At 40.2% G+C, this 16880-nt stretch overlaps 1 protein-coding gene across 1 annotated transcript in view; it reads left to right on the top strand.

Moving 5' to 3' along the window:
- CCDC178 (coiled-coil domain containing 178) overlaps nucleotides 1-16880 on the top strand; it is a 427305-nt gene that overhangs the window by 130222 nt on the left and 280203 nt on the right. The window contains exons 13-14 of the mRNA XM_053571342.1: nucleotides 15397-15459; nucleotides 16609-16770. Coding sequence (XP_053427317.1) covers nucleotides 15397-15459; nucleotides 16609-16770 — 225 coding nt within the window. The remainder of the gene's footprint in view (nucleotides 1-15396; nucleotides 15460-16608; nucleotides 16771-16880) is intronic.

Below are 16880 nucleotides of genomic sequence, written 5' to 3'. Positions count from 1 at the left end.
CATCAACCATAAACTCCCTGCAGCACCGGGAGTGTGGTGCTCAGTTCAGCTTAATCTTCACGTCCAGTACCTACTGATTCCTCCCAATGGTAGGAATAAGGGATTCTGAGATGTGCTCTTATACCTAATGTAACATAAGAATGAGGAGTCCCTCCCGTGGGCCTGCATGTTGTTGGGTTCCAGAGCAACGGGCAGTTTGTAGGACTGCTGCAGGAGTAGCTGCTCACATGCCTCACGCCCACTTCTGAGTGAGAGAGCTGATGCCCAGCAGCTCCAAACCAGCTGTTGGAGAGACTCGGAGAGTCAGCTCCAGGTTCCTGCACCTGCGGGGCTCCTTCCAGAAGCTGCTTTCCTCTATCAAACGCCCACAGTTCTCCCGTCTTAGACATTTTCTTATTAAAGACTTATGAGCAAAAAATTGCTTTAAATAAGTAGAGTCTTGTCCCAAGCCTGTTGCTAGCACGATGTTCAGTGAAGACTTTCCCTTGGGATATCTCCATTTAAGACGTGTGGCTTGTCTTCCAGTAGATGTGTCTGTATGGGGTGGTGTTTCCACACTGAACCTGCCTGCCTGTTCAATTGACTTGTTGTGCAGGACCAGTGTCTCCCCCAGTGGGTATGAGCAGGTTCAGCACGTCTGTCATGATCTGAAGTTAGTGAGTGAGGTAAACATTCTACGCAGTCAAAATTAAACTTAAGATTATTTTTAAAATATAAGCCATACAATTATATACTCATATCCTTTAGCAAAGACAGCAATACCATGGATGTTTACATTTTTCATTGATATATGCTTCTTTATGGTGAATTGTTAATATTCTTTCTTTGAGAATAATAATAAAGGCCTATTTATTCAATAATAGGCCTATTTATTCAATACTTAATGTATTTTTTTTTCCAACTGACTGGAAAGCTTTGTCATCATTCACGTATGTTTCCCACGGCTGTCACAAACTGCATATAATTATTCGGGCATATTTTTTCATTTATCAGAGGTATTTGCTTATTGAAAAAGATGTTTATTGGATATTTATTTTTCTAAAGTTTTATGATGGCATAAAGTAGAATTTATAGATTAAGTACAAGTTGATGCAACTCTACTATACTTGCTTTGCCAACTCAAAATAGAGTGCTCCTCGTTCTGTTTTATTTTTCAAATTGACATATAGTAATTGTACATATTTGTGGAGTAAATAGCGATGTTTTAATACATATAATGTGTGTTGATTAGATCAGGGTAGTTACTGTATCCATTATCTCAAACATCAGTCATTTCTTTGTTTTAGGTATATTAAGTATCACCTTTCTAGCTATTTGAAACTACATAATATGGTGTTTTCGCTGTAATTGTCCTACAGTTACAGCATCCTAACACTTCTTCCCTCTACCGACTTGTAATTTTGTATCTTTTAACAAATCTCTTTGATACCCCACTTCTCACTACCTTTCCCATCCTCTAGTATCTTCTCTTCAGCTTTTTGCTTATTTGAGATCAACCCTTTTAAGTTTTCCACATGTGAGTGAGAACACACAGCATCTGACTTTTGTTTCTGGCTTATTTAACAAAATGTTCTCTAGTTCCGTCCATGTTTCTGCACATGACAGAATTTCATTCTTTTTGTGGCTGAGTAGCATTCCATTGTGTACACAGACCGTATTTTCTTTATCCATTCATATATTGTTGGACACTTTGACTGATTCTTTATCTTGACTATCATGAACGGTGCTGCCGCAGACATGGGGGTACAGACGTGATTGCGTCTGTTACTGGAGAATCACTGTTTTCCTTTGTAGGTGTCTTGTTTGCTGGCTTTTCAGTCTTTGATGTGTCCCTATGTTGATTTTTATGCATCTGCTGGAAGATTAGTATTTTCTAATTTTATGGAGTATGTTTTTCGGGGAAATACTTTTTATGTATATAGGTTTTAGAGTGTCAGTTTGGTGGGGTTCCCTGGATTTGGTTCTGGGGGTGTGGTCGTTCAGTTTCCACGTCCTTTCTGCAGATGTAACCCACATTGGTGATGTTTGGAAGAGTCTCGGTGGCCTAGGCTGAGAATTTGTGGCTGTGATACTGCGGCTTTGCTGGGAGTGGGCTCAATGGGATGTTTCTCATGCCTAGGACATGGGCACAAGGATGATGGCTGTCCTGGAGATGTGTCTGCTGGGTCATCCCATGGGACTGTTCCTCAGGCTGAGGATGTGGCTGTGGAGTTTCTGCGCTGGCTTCAAGCATATCTGCTGAGGGTGGCTGCCAGGCCATGTCTCAGGGCCAGAATGTATGCACACTGCTGCTCATTTAACTTGGGGTGTGTTAGCCCAGGGCAGTCTATAGGGCTGTTTCTCAGGCTTGAGACGTGGGCACACGGCTGCTGGTCAAGCCTGGCCATATGTCTACCGGAGACAGCTCGTGAGGATCTTGCTTAGGTCCTACATGAGGGTGTGGGGTCTCTTGGTAGGCCAGGGGCATGTCTGCAGGCACAGGTGCTGAGGGGTTGTTTCTCAGGCCTGGTGTAGCTGTTTCTCTGCTGGCCTAGAGACATATTAGCTGTTTGTTGGCTCAAGGACTCTCCTGCTCGAAGGAGAGAACGCCAGTGGTTTGGGTGGCTCGAGGGAAGGTTTTCCCTGGCCCAATTTGCATATTGTTCCTCTAGCTGGAAGTGTGGGTAGTGGGGGGTTGGTTTCCCAGGGACCTCACAGCTGGGGTTGTGGTGTTCAGCTGCACGGGTGGGTGGCTATCATGAAGATAGAGCCCCAGTGGTGGAGTTGGAGTAGCTACCGGCTCCTGGAGAAGAGTGTCCTGCGGAGGTGACGCTGGCATCACTGTGGCACCACCCTGCAGTAGCTGGGCTCCATGGGTGGGTAGCGGTGGAGAGCACACACTTTGTTCTCCCAATCTGGAACAATGCAGTTGCAGGAATTTCAGCAGCATTCTTAACTGGACTCAGAGCCTGTGAGGACTGTGGGATTTTCCTGCAGTCAAAATGATAGTTATCTACAGTGACAGTGGGGGCTGGTGAGGTTCCTCTGCTTACTTTTCCCCCACAAGACAATGTTCTTCCCGTCTCTGGTCTCATCTAATCCTCATGGTAGAGATAAGGCTGCAGAAAACAGGTGTGCCCGCCTGGGTTTTCAATAACCACAGGTGTTGACTCTCTCCTCCACTGCACTCCAATAACCACAGGTATCGAATCTCTCCTCCACTACACTCCAGTACCACAGCTGCCGACCCTCTCCTCCCCTGCACTCCAGTGACCACGGCTGCCGACCCTCTCCTCCCCTGCACTCCAGTAACCACAGCTGCCGACCCTCTCCTCCCCTGCATTCCAGTGACCATGGCTGCCGACCCTCTCCTCCACTGCACTCCAGTGACCACGGCTGCCGACCCTCTCCTCCCCTGCACTCCAGTGACCACGGCTGCCGACCCTCTCCTCCCCTGCACTCCAGTAACCACAGCTGCCGACCCTCTCCTCCCCTGCATTCCAGTGACCACGGCTGCCGACCCTCTCCTCCCCTGCACTCCAGTGACCACAGCTGCTGACCCTCTCCTCCCCTGCACTCCAGTGACCACAGCTGCCGACCCTCTCCTCCCCTGCATTCCAGTGACCACGGCTGCCGAACCTCTCCTCCCCTGCACTCCAGTGACCACGGCTGCTGACCCTCTCCTCCCCTGCACTCCAGTAACCACAGCTGCCGACCCTCTCCTCCCCTGCACTCCAGTGACCACGGCTGCTGACCCTCTCCTCCCCTGCACTCCAGTGACCACGGCTGCTGACCCTCTCCTCCCCTGCATTCCAGTGACCATGGCTGCCGACCCTCTCCTCCCCTGCACTCCAGTTACCACAGGTGCCGACCCTCTCCTCGCCTGCACTCCAGTGACCACGGCTGCCGACCCTCTCCTCCCCTGCATTCCAGTGACCACGGCTGCCGACCCTCTCCTCCCTGCACTCCAGTGACCACGGCTGCTGACCCTCTCCTCCCCTGCACTCCAGTAACCACAGCTGCCGACCCTCTCCTCCCCTGCACTCCAGTAACCACAGCTGCCGACCCTCTCCTCCCCTGCACTCCAGTAACCACGGCTGCCGACCCTCTCCTCCCCTGCACTCCAGTGACCACGGCTGCCGACCCTCTCCTCCCCTGCACTCCAGTGACCACGGCTGCCGACCCTCTCCTCCCCTGCACTCCAGTGACCACGGCTGCCGACCCTCTCCTCCCCTGCACTCCAGTGACCACGGCTGCCGACCCTCTCCTCCCCTGCACTCCAGTGACCACGGCTGCCGACCCTCTCCTCCACTGCACTCCAGTTACCACGGCTGCCGACCCTCTCCTCCCCTGCACTCCAGTGACCACGGCTGCCGACCCTCTCCTCCCCTGCACTCCAGTGACCACGGCTGCCGACCCTCTCCTCCCCTGCACTCCAGTGACCACGGCTGCCGACCCTCTCCTCCACTGCACTCCAGTTACCACGGCTGCCGACCCTCTCCTCCACTGCACTCCAGTTACCACAGGTGTCGACCCTCTCCTCCCCTGCACTCCAGTAACCACAGCTGCCGACCCTCTCCTCCACTGCACTCCAGTTACCACGGCTGCCGACCCTCTCCTCCACTGCACTCCAGTTACCACAGGTGTCGACCCTCTCCTCCCCTGCACTCCAGTAACCACAGCAGCCGACCCTCTCCTCCACTGCACTCCAGTAACCACAGGTGTCGACCCTCTCCTCACTGCACTTCAGCATTTGCTCTTTGATATTCCCAGTTGTAGCTGTTTATTCATTGCCTTGGAATTTTCTCATCTCTCATCAGCTCATCCTTGATCATGTCAGTCCTTCTTTCTTCATTCATGCCAAATTGAAAAAAGTGTTCCTATGTCCTTACCCTACCCCATGGGACTGAGTGATCACTAGGAAGCAGCAACAGCAATTGCTCCTTTAAGGAACCATTCCCAATTGCTGATCACTCCTGCTCATCTCTGAGCCTGAGTATGGCCTTAAATTCTATAATGTACCTAGGCAGACTTCTGGAGGGGTACTAAATTTAACCTTTATTTCTGCATTCAGGTTTATAGTAATTCAAGTGTATAATTTCTGCCTGTGTAATGACCCTTTTTCCTTTCCTTGACAGATTTATGGAAATCTATATAACACCCTAAGTCTGATCATCATATTTTCCTTGTAGGCAACTTTGTATATTTATTGATCCTGGCCTAAAATTAGTCCATAATATATGTCATCTAGAAATTAATTACAGGAATATAATTTCTGGGGAACCTCTGAGAAATAACCTTTTTAAGACTTAGAGGTAGAACTTATGAATTACGTTCTCTCAAGTTAATGAATCTGTAAAATTCTGGATAAATTTTAGGCAGTCTTAGAATAGAAATAAGCCTGAACAATCAGATTATCTATAAATTTCTGAAATTTTCCAATTATTAGAGATAATTCATTTCCATTTTTCTATACTTTCAATTTCAATAACTGACCTATTTAGAGATGTTTGGCCAAGGGTTAGGATAAAATTAGCTAATTTGGATAAGAAATAAGTCAATAAAAATGTAATATATATTCATTTATGGTGTTGATAGAGTGAATAGAAATCCCATCTGGAATTGTCTAAAGAATGTAACTTTGCAATGAAAAATTTTGAAAGCTTTCACCAGATGTTAAGTGGTCTCAGCACTCCAGTGGAAGGCTTCTGTGTAAGCTGAATAATCTTGTAGGATGTTCTGTTTGACTCTAATGGAATTCTGATGGATTCTGATCAGGCCTCTGTGGTTCCACCTTAGAATCATGATACTAAAACTAAGTGGAAACTTGTAAAATGGAAGGAATGAAGAAGAAAGGGTTTTAGGCAAGTCCATTGTATGTTAGGCTCTTTGTTCACAAGCCTGTGCAATTGACATTAAAAATTCATTTTGGGGATAAAGTGACCTGCCCAAAGTAGCATAGCTTTTAAGTAACTGTGTTGAGTTTAGGGACCAGAACAGCTGACGTTAAACTTGGTATAGTAAGCAAGATTCTAGATGTATACTGTGACCAGTTAGGATTTAGGCAAACTCAAAAAATCATCATCACCATACTACAGGGTTATTTTTAATGTTAGAAAAAGACAATGTCCTATGTCCATAGAAAATTCTAGTTTACAGTAATCTGTTTCATAACTTTATCATTTAGAGGTTTACGGCTTCCTTAGAATACTTTCACCAATCTTTAACCAATACTTTAACCAATCTCAAACTGTTCTTTAGAGAAAATTGGCTATCCCTTCCAATAATATTGGTCCACTTCCGAGACAAGATTACAGTAAAGTAAAGGTCTAAACCTTCTAAAAAGCTTTCTTGGGGGGCCATAGTGTCTTCTAGGAAAGGCCTATTTAGATCACCTCTACTTCAATCAACAATAATTCCAGATAATACTGATAATATTTTAAAATGCTCATAATATAGACATGCTAAAAAAATATTTTTATTCTAAATACTTTATGCCTTATAGATATTCAAGTCTACAGCATATTACTCTTGACCCGTATATAGTAGCCTTTATTGAATTATGAATTGGTGTTACATCCTGAGCTTCGATGAAGGCTGATAAAATTGGCCACTGCCACTTGGTTTCTCAGGCCAATAACAACAGTAGTCATGTTGTCACTGTGGTCAAGAAATCTGTGAAACCAATTAACCTCATATTTTAGAACTGAGAGAAAATTATCTTTTCTTAATAAAATTCTGTTTCTTCTTTATTAATAATTTGTAGTTCCTTTGAAGTTTTTGGTTTCCCTTTGGTTTAGCAGCTAGAAGCTCAGTTGTTTATTATGCAATGCATTTTTAGCATAATTGCTCTTCTTTATCTTTCTCAGTTACATATTTACAACTTTAATCTTATATCTTTTTTGCTTTTGTTTAATTGGTTTTAAATTTAATAAGATTTTTTTTCTACTCCATTCAGAAGCTGAATACTTTGCCAAAACTGAGCCAAAGGGAATTTTTTTCCTGTAATATTGGGAACATCTATCTATTAAATATATTAGTGGGAAATGGTTGCTGAGGAAAAGGTAGGCAGATACAAGAAAAGCAGGCCTGGTATGAAGGTACAGTAGCATTTAAATCCTTCAAATGGAAGTTGGGTAGCTCCTGAATCAAGCATCAGAAAAGTTCATTTTCCCAGCACTTATTTGAGGAGGTAAATAAACTAGAAAAATATGTTAGAAATGAAGTGTTGAATATTCATGAATCTTGATGGTACAAAACATTTAAGGACGTAAAACTTTATTTAACTTGCTATAAATATCATCTGGAAACATAATTTCCTTCTCCATTTCCTGGGCTTAGAGCTTTGCTTGCCAGAAAATAGTTGGTAAGATGACTCTTTAGTAGTATTTCTGTTTAATTCTCTGAATTTTTTTTCTAATTTTTCTTCTTTTCCTTTCCAAGGAAAATACGGTTCAGTTGACAGAGAGTGGACTTTAGAGTCAATGTTTCTTAATTTTCATCTGGTTTTGCTAGTTATTTGCTTTGAGAATATGGAGAGTGTGTGGGGTCATTATGAAAGTTTCAAGATACACAAAAATCAATAAATGTAAAATCTTCATTTTAGTAAGATTTTTTCATTAGGAAAACTAATGAAGCCCTTCCAATAACACCAATAGGCTGAGCAAGCTGCAACTTGCACGGGTGAATGAGAAAGGACGTTGCCAACCATGTTTCTTGGAAGTGAAATGGTGGACAAGTCCGTCTCAAACTTTCAGAGTGACCTTTTTATTATTAGCTTAGGTTTCATGTGTCTTAAATGAATATAACAATACCTACACAGTATTGATAGTAATAGATAAATGAGTGTTTATGAGTGTAAATGAGTGTTTAAATGAACATAACAATACCAACACAGTAGTGATAAATAAATAATATTATATGTAAAACATTTAACTTAGAGCCTGACTGATAATATCTTCTCAAAAGTGTTAGAGATAAACAGTGTAAAAAATACTTTATAGCATGGGACTACCTGTGCTGTTCAGGATTACAAAATAAAAACTTTAGAAATTGACTTACACATTTTAATGTTAAGTTGTTTAATGTTAAGTCTGTATCCTGACAAATGTGATGAATGTGTAGAATCTAAACAACATTTTGAAAGTGATGATAGTTGTTTGGTGAGTGCTTAAAATGAGTGATACCTTGAGTAAATTACTTTATGTATTTCTCATAATTATTTTTTGGAGAAGAATTTTACATATGTGAAAACTAATATTTGATAATAGCAGACTGATATAGCAAGTCATACGTGCTGAAGTATCCAACTCAGTGTAAATTAGAACTTTTCTAGAAAGTGAGGGCCGTCTGGATAGTATCCAGCCAAGAAATATGAAAAATAGAGACCTACATGGCTGGGTACTTTACAGATAACCCTCGTATGTAAAGAACCTGACATTCACGACCTGTGATTCGGAATAATTCAGTCATTATTTCTAATAACTTTGACTTTAAAAAATAACTGGATAGCCAAGGTGAGCAAAGTGAATAAATATATATATTTCAAAATGTCTCTAATTAATTTCATAACAACCATAGCAAGTTCAGTCCCTGAGGGCAGCAGTGATGGGCTATTTTGTGCTTGAACAGTGCTTGAAGGAAAGTAGATATTCAGTAAGTATGGAAACCATGGGTATGTTGTTGCAATATCTAGGAAAATTTAAATACACAAATTACTCAATAGAATAGTGATTATATATATGATGATAAGGATAAACTGCAAATTCATTCAATATGGAAATTTTAAAGATTACTGGGATGCTACTTTTTCAGTGGCTGTAAAAGATCTTATTAGACTAATTCTACCAAAGGTAACAACTTTAAACACGGGACCACAAAAATAAATTACAGCAAAAAGTCACCGTGCTAATATGTAGGTTCATAGTTTCAGAATATTTTAATTATTTTTCTGGTTTTAAAATATTCCACAATACCTCCCCCCACACACACACACACTCTCACATGTTTTTTCATAAAAAAAAAAAAAGAAAGAAAGAGAAGATAGTGTTGTGCACTATTTTTAGGTAGAACCAGGTAGGGTTGGCAACTATACTTCCTGTTAGGGTCCTGGCCACCAGAAAGTGTCCTAGCAATGCACAGCCAGAGCTACCCCGTCCCTCTAATTTAGCCCAGCCCACAGTTATTCAGAACAAATAATTTCTGCCTTCAGGTTTTAATTTTTAAAGTGTCTTTCTTTTTATTTTGATCTCAAAATTTATATAATATGAGTTCTGTATCTTTCTTCTTAGTGGCCCTCTGTCACTGGAAAGCACACTGATGCTATGTCTTTGATTCTGAACTTAGATCTGTTTCTATTTAGTGTTTACTCTCCTTTCCTGTTTGAACACGAGTTACCCAACGCACAGCTGTCTCCATCCTCTCCTCTTGAGCTGTCTTTTGTCCTGGTACAGAAGGCTCTTCCAGTAGGATGGCTCTCTGCTGCCACCTTCTGGCTAGTGGCTGCTAAAACCAGGCTGCAGGTCAAAGGTGATTATTTTAAAGTGAGCTCCTTGCAGCGGCTGAGATGACGTTTGCCCCAGGATGCTTCCGAGCTCTTCAAACTGATCTTTTGGTTTCTTCTGCGCTTTCTTCCAAACCTGAATTAAGTAACGATGACAGAGGCCGTATGGGCTGAAAATCTTAAAATATTTACTATATGGCGCTTTATACAGAAACTTTGCCAACCCCCACTCTAAAGAATGCAGAAATAGCGAACAGAGGCAGCAGCCCCTGGCTGGAGGGCTGAGAGAAACCACCCACAGAAGGAGCGAGTGTGGACGAGGCTGCCCTCCCCGGGCAGGCGATGAGGCTCCGTCTCTGTCGATGGCTCAGCAGTAGCTGTGTGCCAGCTGATAAGAAACTTGAAATGGGGTTTGTGGGCTGAGAATCTCCCCGGAAGGCAAGCGCCCCTGCTCCCCACACACCGGCGGAGAGCAGCTGTGCGGGAGGAAGCAGACAACAAGGCCGCCCCAGCCACAAGCTGGGAGCCCTTCCTGTGGCCTCTGTTGCTAAAGCCTAAGAAGGCTGCAGAAGGAAACTGCTCACAGGACCCAGCTCCAGTTTCACAAACAAGAATTTTAAAAAGTGGATTTGGAGCTAAAAGGCAGTACGTGGATAACAGGCATACATGCAATAATTGGCAATTTCTAATTTAATTGGTTGGCACATGTAACTGAGCACGTGCATTGCATTTATCTGTTAATCACTTTTGAGTTTCCTTTGATATTAAGGAGATGCCTACATTTTTAAAAAATTAGATTTTTATTACATTGACACATTTTTAAGAGTCTAGACCACTTACTTTGAAGAATTGCGTTCAGTATGCTTTTATATTTTTATTTGTTCATGGTTCGGTTCAGGGTAAATAGTTTTGGGGAAAATATTACATAGGTATGATATCACACTATGTCAAAAAGCACATGATGTATGTTTTTCTCATTACTGGTGATGTTAAGTTTGGTCATTTGGTTAAAACTGTGGCCAACAGATTTATCCATTTTCCCATTGTAATGAATAAAAATGATGGATTGAGAAATAATTTAAGAACATCAACTGTTTTTTTCTTTTTCCAACAAATTTACACCTCATGGTTTAAGCATCTATTAGTGACTCTTAGTTGAATCCATTATTGGAGCAGTTGTGAAGAGGCAGTTTTTCTGGGCTTTCATTCTTCTTAAGGAATTAGCAACTCAAAGAACCAAGGCCTGGCACAAATGGGCCTTAGGCCACATTTCTAAAGAAGTCAGCCTCCCTCCAGGTTTTATTCAGGTACTTATACTTTATAAATACATGTTGCATAAATCCTAAGTCAGAATCAACCTCTCTGCTTTTCCCACCACCTCTGCCAGTTTCCCACATCTCAGGAAAAATATCTCATAGTCCTTCTTTTACCATCCATCCTCAGAATGTTATTTAAGTATGAAAATCTATGTGATTCTGATATTCTGATGAGCCCCAACTTTCTCATTATTTAAACTGATTTTTTAAAAAAAATTAAATATTAAAGTTTGAAAGAAACTGAAAATTTTGCAGTTTAATTCTCCAATGTAGGCACCAAAAGAAAATTATAAATCAATTTGTTCAATAAATCATTTATTTAGCAAGTATTATGCAACAGTCATAGTAGTGGAAGCTGAGGAGACAGAGAAGGGAGCTTACAGTAGGAAGTGTTCACTTAACTTTATCAATACGTTCTAGGAAAACTGTGACTTTAAGTGAACCAATGCATAAAGAAACCAATTTGACCCTAGGCTAATTGATATAAATGAGGGTTAGGTTCCTATGGCATATTTTTTGGTCACAAAAACAGCACCAAACATCTAAATGAAGACTCAAGGGCGAGACGCGGCATCTCATGCTTGTAATCCTGGAACTTTGGGATGCCAAGGCAGGTGGATTGCCTGAGCTCAGGAGTTCAAGACCAGCCTGAGCAAGAGTGGGACCCTTTTCTAAAAGTAGCCAGGTATTGTAACACCCACTAAAAGTAACCACCTGCCAGGCAGGTGCCTGTAGTCCCAGCTTCTTGAGAGGATAAGGCAAGAGGATTGCTTGAGCCCAAGAGTTTGAGGTTGCTGTGAGCTGTGACACTATGGAACTCTACCAAGGGTGACAAAGTAAGACTCTGTCTCAAAAGTAAATAAATAAATACTCAAAACTCTTCCAATAATAAATATTGAAATAAATGTGAGCTATGCATACCTTGAAGAAGGTTTAATAAAAACAAGATAATCATTTCCTCAGTTATTTCAGTTCAGGTCACAGGTGGCTGAAAACTCTCCTAGTGTGTTGGGGTACAATGGAGGAACATTTTCAGTGATAGTGCAATAGGTCTTTCCCTAAGCTGACCACACTCCAGATCTAGTGTTAATTCTACCTCTGAGTAATTTGTACTGATTCTGCTACTAGCAGCTACATAATTCATGTTGCATGATTAAAAGGCCACATCTCCCCAGAACTAATAATTTGTTCTAGAAGATTCCATTTCAAAACCACATGTGGCATCACTAACAGAATGACATCTTTCACCCGAAGTCTCAATTCTACCCTTCAATTTCTTGGATGAGTGGCTGAATTACAGAATTCAAAGAGGTATCCCAGGTTCTTGGAAAGCTTCATGGTAAGGGGGGAGGCACAGGAAGGAGAGGTGACCATGACATCAGGAGTATCTACACTAAATATACTTATCATGTTGGAGGGTCCTGAGATCTACCTGTCCCTGAGATGTTCTCAGTCAGCCTGGTTTCATCACCTGCCAGCTTTGTGTGTTTGGGCAATTTATGTCATCTCTCTGTCTCACCTAGATGCGAAAGGGAATGATAGTAGCTATTTTATAGAGTTTGTTGTGAAGTTAAAACAAGGTAATTCAACACAGGAGACATGTAATATATTTTGGCTGTCATTATTATTAGGAGTACAAATATAATTTCATCATTGAGGGGATTCATGGCATTTGGTGGATGAAACTGCTCTATTCCCTTTTAGGAATCAATTAAGTTGCTTTGCTTAAGGTCATTTCCCTTTCTGGGGCAGCTCACATCCAATTATTGATAAATACATGTATAAGACGACATGCCTTGTCCTCTTGGGGCAACTGGGGGCAAAACCCAAGGTCCCTTCTCGCTTCATGGCTCCCCCACTGAAGTTGGCAGAGGTAGCTGCAGGGCTGTATCTCAGTTCCTCCTGTGGCCCTGCGGGATCCTGCTTCATTCCTTCCCCATTCAGGGTGGTTGATTCCAAGAGTGCGCCTTAGTGAGTATTCTAAGTATCCTGCACACTAAACTCTACTCCAGGGTCAACTTTTTTGGGAACACAGCCTGTGACAACAGGATGTGAAAACAAGTAACTTTCCTCACCCAGATGTTACAGCCCGTGGCCTAAGACCTTTGACCAGGGCTCTCCTTACGTCAGTTATTCACATTTGCCATGGCGATTTGAAGTCTGGTAACTCAGTAGTTGTAGACACTGCCCAGCTTCTGGGCATTTTGCAAGTACCTTGGTGGCTCAGTCATATTTTCAGTAAAGTAGATGGCATCATAGGAAGGCTTTTAGCATCTGTCTGGAAGCATTCGCTGTGACCTTGGGTCTGTTGTGGGTATGGCATTGGCGGGCCAACCGTTGGCAAACACTTCCTGTCCTAGTGACCAGTCATTTGATGCTGCTGTCTAGGTCACAAAGGTTGGGGAACATGGCTGAAGACAGAGCTTAGAGAAGTTCTCTGAGGTTCCAGGGAAAAACCCCAGGATGTTTATCCTATAGTGAGTACAAACTTGTTCATTGGTAACAGGTTTTGTATAGATACACAGAAGTCAAATGCGTTCTTTTATCCTTTTCAAAGATACGCAATTGTTACAATCCTGCAGTTTCAGACTCCTTGTTCATTTTATTATAATTTTTTATATACTGCTCACAGAAATGGTTAGTCTTACTTCCACATGTCCTTTTTGTAAAATATTCATTTGTCTAAGTTAAGAGTCAAAGTGTTTTAAACAATGGATTGCTCTCTCACTGACAATTAAAAATTTCAAAGAATGACTATATGGATAAATATTAAAGAAACACATACTGATCAATCCATTTTGCAGCCATAGTGATCTTTCTAGAACACATACTTGGTTTGATATCCCCCACTAATTTTCTTAAATTCGGCATAATCTAATATAATCTAATAGTTGTTTAACTCTTAAGTTTTACACCATTCACCTCTCCTCTCTCCAATATACAGAAACACAACATATGTGCAGAAACCCACACATACTCATTTTTTCAACTATTTTCAGATAAAGATCATATGTAGCACTTATATTGGAATATGACATATTTTTATTTAGTCTATAAAGGAATTTTATATTTTTTTATTATTAAATCATAGCTGTGTACATTAATGCGATCATGGGGCACCATACACTGGTTTTATAGACCGTTTGACACATTTTCATCACACTGGTTAACATAGCCTTCCTGGCATTTTCTTAGTTATTGTGTTAATACATTTATATTCTACATTTACTAAGTTTCACATGTACCCTTGTAAGATGCACCGCAGGTGTAATCCCACCAATCACCCTCCATCTGCTCATCCTCCCCCCTGCCCTCCCCTCCCCTCCAGCACCCCCTTCCCCATGTGCTTAGGTTATAACTGGGTTATAGCTTTCATGTGAAAGCCATAAATTAGTTTCATAGTAGGGCTGAGTACATTGGGTACTTTTTCTTCCATTCTTGAGATACTTTACTAAGAAGAATATGTTCCAGCTCCATCCATGTAAACATTAAAGGAATTTTAAATCTTGTTCCATTTTTTATACAGATTGATAAAACCGTACTATGTCTGCTATCATGTTAAAATGGGTCTCTAATTTCTTTTAAATTATCAAAATATATCATTGTATAAATTGATTTTACATGTATTTATGTCTTTAGGTAAATTGATATATTAAAGTTATTACTTATCACTTTTTTCCTTCTTTGGAATTATTCTTTTACATTAGGGGAGCATAATTTTGATGAGTTGCTGTATCAAGTAAGGGAAGGGCTGGAGACCTATAGACCTTTCTATCATTTCTATAGGCTCTGGGATATGATGAGGAATTCCAGTAACAGAGTGCAGATGTTAGAGACATTTCTGAATCGCCATGGTTCTTCTTTGCAAGGCCATATATCACTTTTGATGAGGACTGCTTAAATTCACGTTCACCTTCTCTCTTGAATTAGGGTTTCTAAGATGTAATTCTAAGGCATAAGGAACTTTATGAACTACTACAAATTCTGGTTTTGTGTGATAAGTTAGGCAACACTATAAATAATTTAACACTATCCAAGTAACAGAGAAACACATGATTTTTTCCTTTTCTTTTTGTCTCTTTCTTCCTTTCTTTCCTTTCTTTCTGTTTCTTTTGGCCCATTAGCTTTTCTAGGCATGATTTTTTTTTTTAAAGGAATTGTAGCCAAATGGAGAATCCAATCATATTTTGCACTTGAATCTACTATTTTGTTTTCAAAGTTGAATGGGTTAATTCTGAAAAGTGGTATAAAGAAAAACAGGTTTTATTTTAAAAAAGAAATTGACAACTGTACAGTTTCTGCTTTCAGATGACTTTGATTTTTTCAGTTCAGGAATATAAATGACTGGAACTGAATTTTTGCAAACCTGGTATTGTACCACTTGATCACTTTAACTCAGACAACATCAGGTTTGTTTTTAACTTAGTAATACTCAAATTGTAATGAATATTTTATACTCAATATTTTATAGTCAATGATAGCTTAAGTAAAATGTTATCTTGTATTAACAATTTTCCTTATATTTCCTTATTTCCTTTCCTTTCGTATTTTGACAATCTGTGAATAAAACTCCTGTTTTTAAAATGTGCTAACCCATAGGCCAGAGAAGACTTCTTGAAAAAACTCACCCGAATTCAAGTGACTAACTCGATGATGATTCAGGTAATACGAATTCCGTTTCAATATTTTATTCTTCCTTTAATTTGCATTTTACTTAGCATTTTAAATTTGGCTGTAATGAGGCATCTTGTCACTACTCGGTTTGCAAGCCAGCAGTTTTCTTTCCTTAGCTGATGACAGTTGCCCTCTGTGTACAACTCACAGTTTCTGATCACGCATAAAGAAACTGACCTGCAATACACATATCTCATTTTGTGGCTTAATGGGAATTTCTGCCATTCTAATAAAAGGGCAGGAAGATCTTATTCCTAAGTGTCTAACTCTTTAGATGATGTCATGTTTTCTTTACGTTTGGTGTCTTTTACTTGAATTTCTTTATTTAACCATGAGAGAAAAATATGCTATGTTATTTCTATATAAAGATTCAGAAATTAAAGCATGTAAATTAGCAAAATCCACTTAATTTTTTTAAATTTTTGTCTACTACTCAGTGTATCCTCTGGAATCCAAGTTGGGTTTTATTCTTCTTTTTGATCTATAACATGTGTCTGAAATGGCCCCATTTCAGAAATACATGCATATTTGAAAACAGCATTATTATTTTAAGAAAAATAAAATTAAGCAGTAGAATAGTTCACAATAGTGTTATTTGGGATTATTTACACCTTTGGCCCTGTTTGAAGCAAATCCAAATTTTGTGATTTTCTTTTTTCTGTTAGGAAACTTGCATTTGCAAACATAGCAGCTCTATTTTTGTTTGTGTTTGAAAAAACCAAATTTCCTAATTTGTTTCTGTAGTTATATGCTTTATAATTCTGTAACTCCCATCACCACCCTTTTGGCCTAACATTATGCTGTTAACTTTTTGGTTTTAGTTGGTCTAAGATAGCAGAATTTGCATATATTCCAAGTATAAGTATGCTAATAGTATTAGTATGCTAACTTTTAATCCTCTGATATTATTTAATATTGGTTGCTTTTCATTGTCTTTTAAAATGTTTCCTTTGTTTATTCTAATAATAACTGTTTGTTCTTTAAATATACTCTATTTGTGCCCACTACTTTTTATGGTAGCATTTAGTATATGATTTTCAAATAACAACAAAGAATACTGCTTGACACTAAATAGGAGCTCAGTAAATGTTTCATTAATTAATAACAGAATGAATTATCTAAAATCTTTGCTTGCAGAAGAGGCTGTATTCCCTTCAAGAAACGCAGCTACAGGAGAGGCATGAACTAATGAAAAAGAAAGCCATCTACACTCTAGCACTGGCAGAAATAGAGCCACCTCTGCTGGACCTAGAAGCAGAGGCTGAGAGGATCAGAGCTCTCCACAAAAGACACTCTGACGTAAGCATTTAATAGATCCAGGAACTAATTTACAGGAATATTCAGGTTGATAAATCATGTATGTGATTTTACAGTATTATTTAGAAAATTATGATTCCTAATGGGAACAG

This window comes from Nycticebus coucang, chromosome 19 (assembly GCF_027406575.1).
Source record: "Nycticebus coucang isolate mNycCou1 chromosome 19, mNycCou1.pri, whole genome shotgun sequence".
In the NCBI taxonomy this organism is placed as follows: Eukaryota; Metazoa; Chordata; class Mammalia; order Primates; family Lorisidae; genus Nycticebus; species Nycticebus coucang.
Note: the sequence above shows the minus strand (reverse complement) of the source record. Positions and strands in the feature narration are given on the sequence as shown.